Below are 12,960 nucleotides of genomic sequence, written 5' to 3' on the forward strand. Positions count from 1 at the left end.
CCCCAAGAAATGGCCCTTACATGTGGTAAATACTGATGGCTGGCTGACTACAGGCAGCACGGCCTCACTAACACATGGAAATAGCTCAGAAAGCACAGGGTGGTTTCAGTAATTCTGGTTTCTTCTCCCTGTCTTATTAAGATCACTTTTGTTCAATAGACATTTACATCACAGTACACCTACTCCCTGCCAGGTGCCACACTACAAGCTGAGGATATGAAGTAATAAGATCTCATCCTTGTGCTCAGAGTGGGAGAAAAACCAGCACAAGTAATTTGAACAGAGCGTGGCAAGTACAGCAATGAGGACACACATGCGGTGTTCCGTGCTCTGGAAAACCGGTCTCACCCTTATCTGTGGGAGAAGTCCATTATCTCTCTCCCAGCAGCTCTTAAAGATAATTATAAAAACACCCACAAACAATTACAGTTCCTGACTGTGTTCTCTTTGAGGCACTGGGGCCTAAGAAACTTAGGCTAATTATATGGAAAGGAAAGTTTCACCCAGCTTGATGGCTCACACCTGTAATCCCAGCACTTTGGAAGTCCCAGGCAGGCAGATCACTTGAGGCCAGGAGCTCAAGACCAGCCTGGCCAACATGGTGATACTCCAGCTCTACTGAAAATACCAAAATTAGCTGCACATGGTGGCACACGCCTGTAGTCCCAGCTACTCAGGTGGCTGAGGCATGAGAGTCACTTGAACCTGGGAGGTGGAGGCTGCAGTGAGCCGAGATCACGCTACTGCACTCCAGCCTGGGCGAGAGAGAGAGACTCTGTCTCAAAAAAAAAAAAAAAAAAAAAAAAAGAAGTTTAATTATAAAGCAAACAGATTTCATTACTTATGAGAATCATAGGATATGAGGGCTCAAAGGTTCTCCAGATATCATTCAGGCCCAACTGCTTGTCTGAAGTATAAATGCCTTCTCTCCTTTGGTTGCCCTTTTCCTACTTTTCTCTTGAAAATTGCAGCTATGTCAGCTCTCCATGGCTTGATGCTGAGGGATGTGACCACTTTATTAAGTGGATTATAAAGGATTATGAACTGTAACTTCTTATAGCAGCTTTCTTCTTTTCAGTGAGAGTAATTGTTGGTTTTCTATTATGTAAGGTTAAAAAAATTTAATATGGACTTTAAAGGCCATTAAAGTCATACTAATTTGTGAAAAAATCATTAAATTGTAAAGGGATAACTTGGCCAATTTGAGCTAACTTGGTTCAGTTCATCATGATCTCTCAATAAGAATTCATGTACAGCCATATTTTTAATGCTGGTAACCTTTGAAAGAGATATGAAAAGTCATCTATTTAATTACTGCCAAGTATACTCTGCACTGTGAGTTCCAGATCTAGAGCAGACATGGCCTGTTGGCTTTCGGCCCTAAGCTGAGCTTTATTGTGTTGTTCAATGGGAGAAATTGAGTGGGAAACAGAATTACCACTGGAAAAATGTTGTTCTTTACCCACAAGCGACGGATTACTTTTTCTATATGTGAGCAAACTGGTGAGGAATGGATTGTACTCGCTGAAAAACAATAGCCAAGCCATCTCTTAACATAATAGTGTTTGCTCAAGGCACCTGAAATGCAGTCAGAAAAAACAGAGATGTGCTTGATATGCTATGTCACTTTATAGTTGTAGTTTTTCTCCCATTTGGTTTGGTTTGGTTCATGCCTAGATAGTCTAAGAATCCAAGAAGCATAGAGCTTGAAATGGCACCTAGACTTCATGTTTTTATTTATGCTGTGTTTCATTCCACAAAAAATTTAACCAATTTAGGATTCTTATAACTTAGACTCTGAGAAGTGATTTCCCCAAAGTCCCTCTGTTAGTTAGTGACTGGGCTAGAACTGAGACTCCTACCTTTCTGTCTCCTTATTGAAGAGAGTTGTCATTACATCCCACCCCAACCCACCCCACCATTCATTCTTTTTTTTTTTTTCAATAACCGTGTTAAGCACAAACACTTGCCAGGCACTATGTTACCCCTAGATAGTGTCATAGGGAGTAGGATGGACATGAGTCCTGTCCTTGGAATGCTTCCCATCCAGAGAGAAATTCAAATTTGGAGCAAATGTTCACACAAATCAGTTAGGTAAAATATGAAAAAAACAGACCTATAACGGCAATCATTGTCTAGGGTACTATGAGCATATTAAGAAGCCTGGAAGGCTTGTTTTAGGAAATGACATTTATGGTGAGCTGTGAAGAAGAAATAGGAGTAAATCAGCCAAAGTATTTGTCAAGCAGAGCAGAAGAGAATAGGGTAAGAGAAGACCCTGAGGCGGGTAGATCTTGGCTCAGCTAAGAAGTGGAAAGAAAGTCTGTGCAGCTGGACTGGGGCATAAGTGAGCAAGGGGAAGAAGCACTAGAGGGGGCCAGAGATGGGGGCTGGGACCTCTGAGCTTCCTTATCAACTTTGAGCTTGATCCTAAGTGCATTAAGAAGCCATAAGAAGGGGTTAGAAATATGATCAGTTTTATGTGTTAGAATCATAATAACTTTGCTGGGTGGAGAATGGGTTGGAGAGAGGATGTAACTGAGTTGCTCTTACATGCAGGTGAGAAATGATGATGGCTTATAGATAGGATAGGATGGAAAGAAGTGGAAAGATCCAAGATATGTGTTGAAGGTAAAATCCATGAGACTTGCTGGTTGGAAGTACAGTTGAGGGAAGAGAATTTTCAAGAATGACCCCTGGTTCCTGGTTGAACAACTGGACAGATGTTGTTGACATTTACTCTGGTGGAGAGAATTCGCTGTGGAACCATATGGTGACTAAGTGGGATAAAAAAGCTCTATTTTATTTGAGATACTTGTAAGACATCTAGTGGAGATATAAAGTAAGAGTGGGTATGCAGGTCCTAGTCCTAAGCTGAAAAGATTTGGGCTAAATATGTGAATTTGGAAGACAACGATATATAGAATAGTCTTTGAATTTAAGGGAAGGGAATAATTCACCTAGTTAGAGGTCATTGAACTCACATTGGAGGGGAAGGATGGGTGGGGTATAAATTAAATAAAGAATACAAAAATTAGCTGGGTGTGGTGGTGCATGCCTGTAATCCCAGCTACTCCGGAGGCTGAGGCAGGAGCATCGACTGAACTTAGGAGGTAGGGGCTGCAGTGAGCCGAGATTGTGCCATTGCACTCCAGCCTAGGTGACAGAGTAAGACTCCATCTCAAAAAAAAAAAAAAAAAAAGAAGAAGAAGAAAGGAAGGAAGGGAGGGAGGGAGGAAAGGGAAGAAAAAAGAGAAAGAAAGGCATTTCAAGAAAAGGCAGTGACATGATTAAATCAAAGGAAGAATGGTCACATAATCCAATTGGTGAAAACTAAAGCATACAGTGGGGTTGGATTTTGAATGCCCTCCCAAGTCAGGCAGTAGCTGTTCTATATACATGGGTCATATGGAGAGAAATCTGTGAACAGTCTAAGTACTTTACATATCAGCAGGAAGCGTTTTTTGTGAGCTTCCTTGGTTTATATTGTGAAACATAAAAGCAAACTTCACATAAATCTTGAGATAATTATGTTGGTTGTGCATCATAATGGGTATAATGACTATAAAGGAGAGTCATTATCTCCCACAAACCACTGCCAACCATTTGCTAGTAATGTGGTGGAAATAGGTCCAAATAATCAGAACCAGTATTGTAGGAGTTGTATGCCTGTCACCCTGGTGATGAGGTTTCAGCTGCCATCTACTCTACTCCATTGGGATGAGGAGGAGGAGAATTCACCTAACCACAAAGCATTTTCTGTCTGGAGCTCTGCCCTCCCCATCAATCACTCCTCCTCATACTCCACCTTGCAGGCCTATTGTAGACACCCCATCATCCTTCATTTGCAAAACAAAGTTAGAAGCCAAGTGAGGAGGCTGGGATCCTTTCCAGTTCAAAGAACAAAACGCTCCAGACATTAATGGGGCCTAAAGGTTGCACATGGCCATTTGAAAAATTTATACTCCACGGTGCTGAAAGAGCCAAAGCCTTTCCAAACTTATCCTCTGCAGCACCTGACTTACTAAATGGGATTTGAGTAACTCCTAGCATCATCACTCTTTGTCACTAATAATTGCATCTTAGTATCCCTTGAGCAGTACATCTTTTTTTGTGCGTAGTAACTTTGCATGGTTGGAAGCTATATATATGGAAGCTATATATATTTATATATATATTTATTTAATTCTATGATGCTGTGTGTGCATTTTCAACTGAGAACTTAGGAAGTATTTATAATTTGAGCCAGGAACTTAGCATTTACTGTGTACTGATTCTGCCTATTTCAACATTTCACAGAAACGAGGATGCAGTCAATCAGATGGCCGTTCCTCCCTTTCTAGTGCCATCAAGTTCTCCATCTTCTATTGAGGTAAGGCTGTTTCTAATTAGCTCTTAGTATATTAGATGGGTTTGTCATGAGCATTTTCCCCAAATCTGACATTTTTGATATTCATTATTTGGTATTCCAAACTCATGGAAAATTTCCCTGACCAAAATAGAAAGTATTGAGGTATTGAATATAAAGCAGTTTTTTAGTAAATATGTTAGAACCTAACATATAAGTATTACCTTCCTCAGACTTGCTCAAGGTCTCCTCTAAATATATAATTTTGTTCTAATTGGGCATTCCAGAATTTACAAGAAAATTCTCTTTGTTTATGACTGAATTGTACCCCTTTCTTTATGGTTTTGAAATACTTTAATACCTGTGATCAAAGTGCCTTTAAATAATTACTTTCATCTGTGAATGGAGAAATTACTAGTATAACAAGGTTGCTGTAATATTGGTCAGCTTCCGGAGTAGATAGAGATAGAACTGTGTAATCAGTTTGTCTCCCCAGCTGAGGGAATATTCCTTCTCTTCTCATTTTATATTTATTGAATTATTTTTTAACTCCAAGAAGAAATACATACTTATTGTTACTAATTAAATAGTGCAGGGTTATTCAAAGAAATCTTAATTTTTCTTTCACTACCTCCCTAAGGAAGTTAATGTTCACTATCCAGTATCTTTTCATACTTTTTCCTTTCTTTCTACAGTAACCATAAATAGCTATATATAGTGTCCCTTTTAATAAAAATGTGATTGTGCAGTACACATTATTTTTATTCTTTCAACAAGTGTTCAGGGTTCTGGGCTGGGGTGGACCATGGGTGGGATGGAGGCGACCTTGGAGCAGCGCTTAGAAGATACAATGAAGACTCCCTCCATTGTTGGAGTCCCGTGCCTAGATTCACAAGGACTTAATCTGGGTTGCCATGGGACCCTGTCAGATGAGCACGCTGGAGTGATATCTGTTCTAGCCCAGCAAGCAGCTAAGCTAACCTCTGACCCCACTGATATTCCTATGGTGTGTCCAGCATCAGATAATGGGAGCATTATGATCCAGAAGCATGATGGCCTCACAGTGGCGGTACACAAAATGGCCTTCTGATGGCTCGTATCTGTTGTTCAGCAGCCTGTCATAGGAACTCCATCCTACCTATGTGAGTTATCTTGTAGAACTACTAAAGTTCCAGTAGTTAGGCCATTCATTTAATGTGCAATGGGCACTTTTCAATTTACATAAGAGTAAGTTGCTCTTAACACTATGGACTGACCTATCAAGCTATTAGTAAGAAAGGATCGTGTTGTGAAGCAGCCGGTCCAGATAACTTTGTATATAGAATTTTGTTGTATTCAATAAATCCATTTGGAGGGGAAAAGAAACCACAAAAAACAAGTGTTCAATGAGTGCGTATTATTTGTTAAGCACTCTTTTGGGCATTAGAGGTCTAGGTGTGAATAAAACAGATGAGGCTTCCTACCAATTTGTTATCTTTCTGTCTTCATGATTGAAGACACAAAGATACAAATTAAGAAATAAATAAACCAAAAAAATTATCATATAGTAGTCAGTGCCTTGGAGAGAATTAAAGTGGGGAATGTGATAACTTTGCTGAGTTACAGAGAAGGCCACTTGTGTAGCCGAAACACAGGTTATCAAGAAAGGAGTCTGGTATAAGGAAGGTGATTTATTCCAAAGCTAGCTTTGGGGAAGGGAGTACAGGCTTCCTGCTTTAAGGGTAACTGCTTCACTTTTGGAGCAGAAAGCTGGCACTTTTAAAAGGCAGAGGAGGAAATGAGCAGGGGGAGGTCCATGTGCTAGCTCCGGTGTCTTATCTACAGGGCAGTCGAGCTGGTGACTGCTGGTGCCTTCTTGTGCAGGACTAGACCAAAAACTCCCCCGATGGGAGAGAGTTTCATATCTCTCGAGGTAGTCTCCTGGTCGGGGGGTGGGGGCCCATAGACATCAGCTGTTATTGATCCAGGCAACCTCCTGGTGAGTGAGGGTTCCTTTCTGGATCTCTCCCAAGCACATAGTTAGATGAACTTGCTCTCTAGGGAGTGTCTGGTGAAGGGGAGGTAAAAGGCTATATTTGCATTTCTTTTTTTTTTTTTTTAGATGGAGTCTCATCCTGTCACCCAGGCGGAGTGCAGTGGCGTGATCTCAGTTCATTGCAACCTCTGCCTCTCGGGTTCAAGTGATTCTCCTGCCTCAGCCTCCGAGTAGCTGGGATTACAGGCGCACACTACCATGCCCGGCTAATTTTTGTGTTTTTAGTAGAGACGGGGTTGCACCATGTTGGCCAGGCTGGTCTCGAACTCCTGACCTCAGATGATCCCCCTGCCTGGGCCTCCCAAAAGTGCTGGGATTACAGGCATGACCCTATGTTTGCATTTCTAAAGGGCTAAGTAGGAAGTGGGAAACTGGGGGAATGAGGAGAAAAGAGAGAGAAAAAAATAATTATCTCTCAGAAAAATGGGAGTACTTAGTTACACTTGGGCAAGGTAAAATTTAAATAAGATAAAAATTAAAAGAAAAAGCCAGACATTCAGAAATAAGAGGGAGGAGCCTTCCCTGCTGAGTGGACAGAAATAGCTCTCAGGTGAGAATGAGCCGGGTCATGTTTGAGGAATATGGCTAGAAGCATATTAGGAGCTGGGAGAGCAGTGGAATATGAGACAAGAGGGAGAGAAAGGCTGTGTAAGTCAGAGTTAGAAGTTTGGGTTTTATTCTATATGCAGAAGAAGGCACTGGAAGGATTTAAACAGGGGAGTGATGTGACCTGATACATAGTTTTAAAGGAACCATTTGGCTATTTAGGGGAAGAAAAATAACTTTTTTCTTCAACCCTCATAGGTTCTCAGTTGGAATGGACCCTTATAACAAAAGATAGATTAACAAGAGCAAAACAAACAGCAGTTTAATGACATATGTATTTCTTATATACATGGCAAACACCCAGGGAATGAGTAGTTCTCAATGAGATAGATTTAAATTCCAGCTTAAATAGCATCTTCAACCAAAAAAAATGATAAATGTTTAGAGAAGTGACAAGACAAAGGAAGAGGACTTTGTCTCTAGGGGTGGCAACTTGAGGGAAGGCAAACAACTGGCAGATAAAGGCTAGTTGGTATAGCTTGCTCAGGTAGATTCCCCTGGTGCCATCTCCAGGGGATACGCATTCTGTTTTGTCTTCAGGGTTTAACCTTTGTTTTCCCTGATTCAGGGGGAGGCAGATATCTTTTGTCTTTACATATATATCTATGTCCTGCTTTTAGACAAATATAGGGAGAGCAGAAGGTTTTCCTGCATCTGCTTCTTCTTAATTGCCTTCAGCTCAACGATCCTTCCTTTTTAGACTGGCATATTCTCATCCCCCACAGCGGCTATGTAGGGAATGGGTTGGTAGGAAGGTAAAAGTAATATGCTAAAAGGCAAAAGCCCCAGTGAGGCCCTAATGTGGCTTGGATGAAGTGTTGGTATCGGAAGCAATGAAAAGTGAGCACATTCTTGATGTTTTGGAGGTTGAGTCAAACTTGATTAATTAAACAAGGGAGCTGAGGGGAAGTAGAGAATCATGGATAAACCTAGATTTTTGGCTTGAACAACTGGATAGATAGTGGTACTATTTACTAGAGTCTTTGAAAGAATAGCTGTTCTGAAAATTTAGAAGACTGATTTTATTTTTAAAACAAGCAGGCTAGTATGTAAAATAAAAAGTACAGCTAGTATGTAAAATAAAGCAGGCTAGTATGTAAAAAATATGTAAAGTATAAATAATGCCAGCCTTAAGTTTCAAGAACATTATCACATATCTTAATCAAATTTGTGTGCCATTATTTGTATTTCATTTTCAAAAATAATGAAATCACATTAGGCATTTAAATGTATAAATAAATAATAAATCCCTTTCTCTAACAGCATATGCTATGCGGGTGATGTTTCTATTGAACCATCACAATTTGATTATATTCTAGAGAGGGCTTTTTAGTTCTGCTCTGGACTATTGGCTCTAGTAACTGCTACCAAATGATGAATGCCACCTCTCCTGTGGGCGGTATGGGAAGAGTACCCATATTCTTTGGTGTCCTGACCTCTTTCTTTTCCCTTCCCATTTGCCTATGTGGACCCTCTTAGTATATATCTTTTTTCCCCTTAGATGTTTCTTGTGAGTACTAAAGCATAACTCATATCCAGCATATGGCTAAAAGAGACAGCCCATTTAAATCATAACCAGATAGATGAAATAGAGCCATATCGTTATTAAATTGGACTTGGTAGGCCGGGCGCGGTGGCTCAAGCCTGTAATCCCAGCACTTTGGGAGGCCGAGACGGGCAGATCACGAGGTCAGGAGATCGAGACCATCCTGGCTAACATGGTGAAACCCCGTCTCTACTAAAAAATACAAAAAAATTAGCCGGGCGAGGTGGCGGGCTCCTGTAGTCCCAGCTACTCGGGAGGCTGAGGCAGGAGAATGGCGTGAACCTGGGAGGCGGAGCTTGCAGTGAGCTGAGATCCGGCCACTGCACTCCAGCCTGGGCGGCAGAGCTAGACTTCGTCTCAAAAAAAAAAAAAAAAAAAAATTGGACTTGGTAATAATAATTCAGCATTATTAAGTAGCAGCTTTATTATATGCTAATGGTATCTCATATTTATTTCTTTATGCAGCAAATGTTTATTGAACTATTTTTTTTAAAAAAGACAAGATCTTGTTCTGTAGCCCAGGCTAGAGTTCTGTGGTGCTATCATGGCTCACTGCAGCCTCAAACTCCTGAGCTCAAGCAGTCCTCCTGCCTCAGCCTCCCAAGTAGCTGGGACTATAGGCACATACCATTATGCTTGGCTAATTTTTAAATTTTTTGTAGAGACAGGATCTCGCCATATTACCCAGGCTGGTCTTGAACTCCTGTCTTCAAGTAGTCGTCCCACCTCAGCCTCCCAAAGTGCTGGGATTACAGGTGTGAGCTACTGAGCCTAGTGTCATTGAGCTCTTATTATGTGTCAGTGCTCTAGACCTGAAGGGTATCGCAGAGAACAAAATTATTTCATGCAGTTCTGTGCTAGTAGACTGAGCAAGAGTGCTAATAAAACATTGAGCAAGAAGTCTGACGATGTGGGTTTTGGTTTTGGCTCTACTAATTACCTGTGGGCATATAACCTTGGGAGGCAGTTAACCTCCCAAAGTCTGTCTTTTTCTGTAAAGCCAGGTTAATAGCCTCCCCTGTGTATGTCAAAGGGTAGTTATGAGGGCCAGGTGTAAAAATATTTTATCCCTACAGCTATATATATTTATAAGGGATTATGATGCAGTACTTGTTGTAATTATAATACCATTGGTACAATAAGGGATTATGATGCAGTACTTGTGGTAATTATAATACCATTGGTGCAATTCTACAGCATAGCGATGTGAACATAAGCTTGGATGTCAGACAGAGCCAAGTCTTAATCAGTATTCTACCATTTACTAGCAGAGTGAACTTGAGCCAGTTATGCTCTATAAACTTCAATTCCTCACGTTTAAAATGGGTTTGATAATAATAATTAATTCTATGGACTTGTTAGAAGTATTAAGTAATGTTTTTAAAAGGCTTAGCACTATTCCTGGCACATGGTAAGACCTCATTTTTGTTGTGATTGCACTTATATTATCACAGCCCTCTAGTTGAACTCCCAGCCTCCAGCATCTTCCATTTTTAATAGTTACATAAAAAACAGGATTTTTTTCCTTTTAAAAACTAAATTGATACATAAAAATTGTATATATTTATCATATACAACGTGGTGGCTTTTTTTGTTTGGTTTTGTTTTTGGGGGGGGTTAGTTTTTGAGACAGGATCTGGCTCTGTTGCCAGGCTGGAGTGCAGTGGCATGATCTCAGCTCACTGCATCCTCGACCTCCCAGGCTCAAACAACCTTCCTGCCTCAGCCTCCTGAACAGCTAGGACTATAGGCACGCACCACCATGCCTGGCTATTATAAAATTTTTTGCAGAGACAGAATCTCATTATGTTGCCTACGCCCCATCTGCTGGGCTCGAGAGATCCTTCCACCTCAGCCCCTCAAAAGTACTGGAATTACAGGACTAAGCCACTGCACCTGGCCAACATGATGTTTTGAAATATGTGTATGTTGTAGAATGGCTAAATCGAGATAATTAACATATGTATTTCCTCACATACTTATTTTTGTGGTGAGAACAGTTGAAATCTACTTTCTTAGAGATTTTCAAGAATACAATACATTGTTATACATTGTTATTAACTCTGGTCACCCTGTTGTACACTAGATCTCTAGAACTTATTACTCTAACTGAAATTTGCATCCTCTGACCAACATCTCTTCCACCTCCACCCCATCCACCAGCCCCTGGTCACCACCACTACTCTCTGTTTCTATGAGTTCAACTTTTTAGATTCCACATTTAAATCCCAGAGGATCTGAATTTCATTCTTTGGTTTTGGAACTGTTGAAGGCGTTTTGAACAATGAAACAATTTGATCAAGGCTGTACTCCAGGGAGATTAGTCTAATAGCAATGTTAAAGACGTCTTGAAGAGGGAAACCCAATTAAGAAGCCATTGCTGTCATCTAGTAAGAGGTACTGAGGGCTCAAATAACTTGTGTTCTGACATATTTATTCCATTTATTGACAGGACAGCCTAAATCTTTTAGAATATCTTCATACAAACAAGGACCTCCTTTTTGCTTTCTTAGAAGTTGTGCTTTTTTAAGAACTAACTGAGATGGAACAGGCCTCATAAAAATCATGGAAGTGGATAACATAGGGAGTTCCATTAGCATAATTTCCATTTTATTTTAATTTTGCCCTGCTTTTCTAGAATTCTGAGCAGCCTAGTAAATAAGCTCATGTTTGGGGTTAGAAGAAAGAAATTCAGTTTGTCCCATCTGGTAAACAAGGCTTTGCAGAAAGAAATATTTGTGAATTTAGGTTGGCAATGAGACTAAAATTATTTTGTGTGTTTTCTAAAAGAACATTGGATTTAGAAATTATGGGAATGAGCCAGGCACGGTGGCTCACGCCTGTAATCCCAACACTCTGGGAGGCCAAGGCGGGCGGATCATCTGAGGTCAGGAGTTCAAGACCAGTCTGGCCAACATGGCAAAACCCCATCTCTACTAAAAAAAATATAAAAATTAGCGGGGTGTGGTGGCACGCACCTGTAATCTCAGCTACTCGGGAGGCTGAGGCTAGAGAATCGCTTGAACCCGGGAGGCAGAGGTTGCAGTGAGCCAAGATCATACCACTGTATACCAGCCTGGGCGACAGAGTGAGACTCAGTCTCAAAAAAAAAAAAAAAAAAAAAGAAAAAAAATATGAGAATGGCAAATTTTATACTAAACATAAGTTTTATTTTTAAAAAACCTTTCAATCCTATTAAGGAGTTATAATTGCTCTTTTTTTAAATTTACTTTGCTTAGTATCATTTTAAATCAATGAAAAGGAAAACAGTTGTATATACTAGTATACTCTTGTTATGTTAAATGAGAAAACAGGGTAGGGAACAAAATTACTGAACATTTATCTAATTAGAAATGTTTTTTTGGCTGGGTGTGGTGGCTCATGCCTGTAATCTCAGCACTTTGGGAGGCCAAGGCAGGCGGATCACCTGAGGTCGGGAATTTGAGACCAACCTGACCACCATGGAGAAACCCCGTCTCTACTAAAAATACAAAATTAGCCAGGTGTGGTGGCGTATGCCTGTCATCCCGGCTATTCGGGAGGCTGAGGCAGGAGAATCGCTTGAACCTGGGAGGCAGAGGTTGCAGTGAGCTGAGATGGTGCCATTGCACTCCAGCCTGGGCGACAAGAGTGAAACTCCATCTCAAAAAAAGAAAAAAAAAAGGAAATGGTTTTTCAATCCACAATAACATCCTTAACAAATTTAACTTTTATTGAAAGTCTACTCTCAAATAAAATAGCATTCTTGCTATCAAGATTTCACTGTTCAGTTTGAAGAAAACTATAGACAAATGGTGGGTATGAAAAAAAGAAAACAAAGGGTTTAAAATAATAAGGGTTATCACTTCTGCAATCACTTATGTGGAAGATTTTGGGAGAGCCCAGGGGAGGGAATTTGGAACTTCCCGAAGGTCTGAAAAAGACTAACCTCGGTGGGGGTCGATCCACAGACCTTACAAGTCTTGCCTTTTCTGTTTGTTCATCTACAAAACATAATTCACTGTGGAATCCACTGACTGTGGTCTCATGGGGAGAGGTTGTTCTCCTTAAGTCGCTTGGCTGAGCAGACAGCTTTGGACAGGTGGTTTGAAGATCAGCAAGAGATGACAGGAACACCCAGCCATCCGGATTAGCTGAGTCATCTTGGGTGTCAACTGGCCCCCATCCGTCAGCCAGATGGTCCTCAAACCACTCTAATTCACTTGTGCCTTAGAAATCATGCTGCTGACCTGTTTTCCCTTTCCCATCTCAGACTGTTTGCTATTTTCCAAGCTTCTGGTGAGTGGGGTATTTTGAAGACTCCTTACCTCATGAGCCATTCTGTTCTCAGAGCAGAATCCACATTGTTGTGGCCAGGCACGGGGGCTCACGCCTGTAATCCCAGCACTTTGGGAGGTTATGGCGGGAGGAGTGCTTGAGCTCAGG

At 40.8% G+C, this 12,960-nt stretch overlaps 1 protein-coding gene across 3 annotated transcripts in view; it reads left to right on the forward strand.

The window, feature by feature from the left end:
* The window catches only part of PATJ (PATJ, crumbs cell polarity complex component), a 419,471-nt gene that overhangs the window by 288,598 nt on the left and 117,913 nt on the right, over window positions 1-12,960 (forward strand). For all 3 annotated transcript variants that reach the window (XM_025398758.1, XM_025398765.1, XM_025398774.1), the window contains exon 30: window positions 4,300-4,372. In XM_025398758.1, coding sequence (XP_025254543.1) covers window positions 4,300-4,372 — 73 coding nt within the window. The remainder of the gene's footprint in view (window positions 1-4,299; window positions 4,373-12,960) is intronic.

Source organism: Theropithecus gelada, chromosome 1 (genome assembly GCF_003255815.1).
Source record: "Theropithecus gelada isolate Dixy chromosome 1, Tgel_1.0, whole genome shotgun sequence".
Lineage (NCBI taxonomy): Eukaryota > Metazoa > Chordata > Mammalia > Primates > Cercopithecidae > Theropithecus > Theropithecus gelada.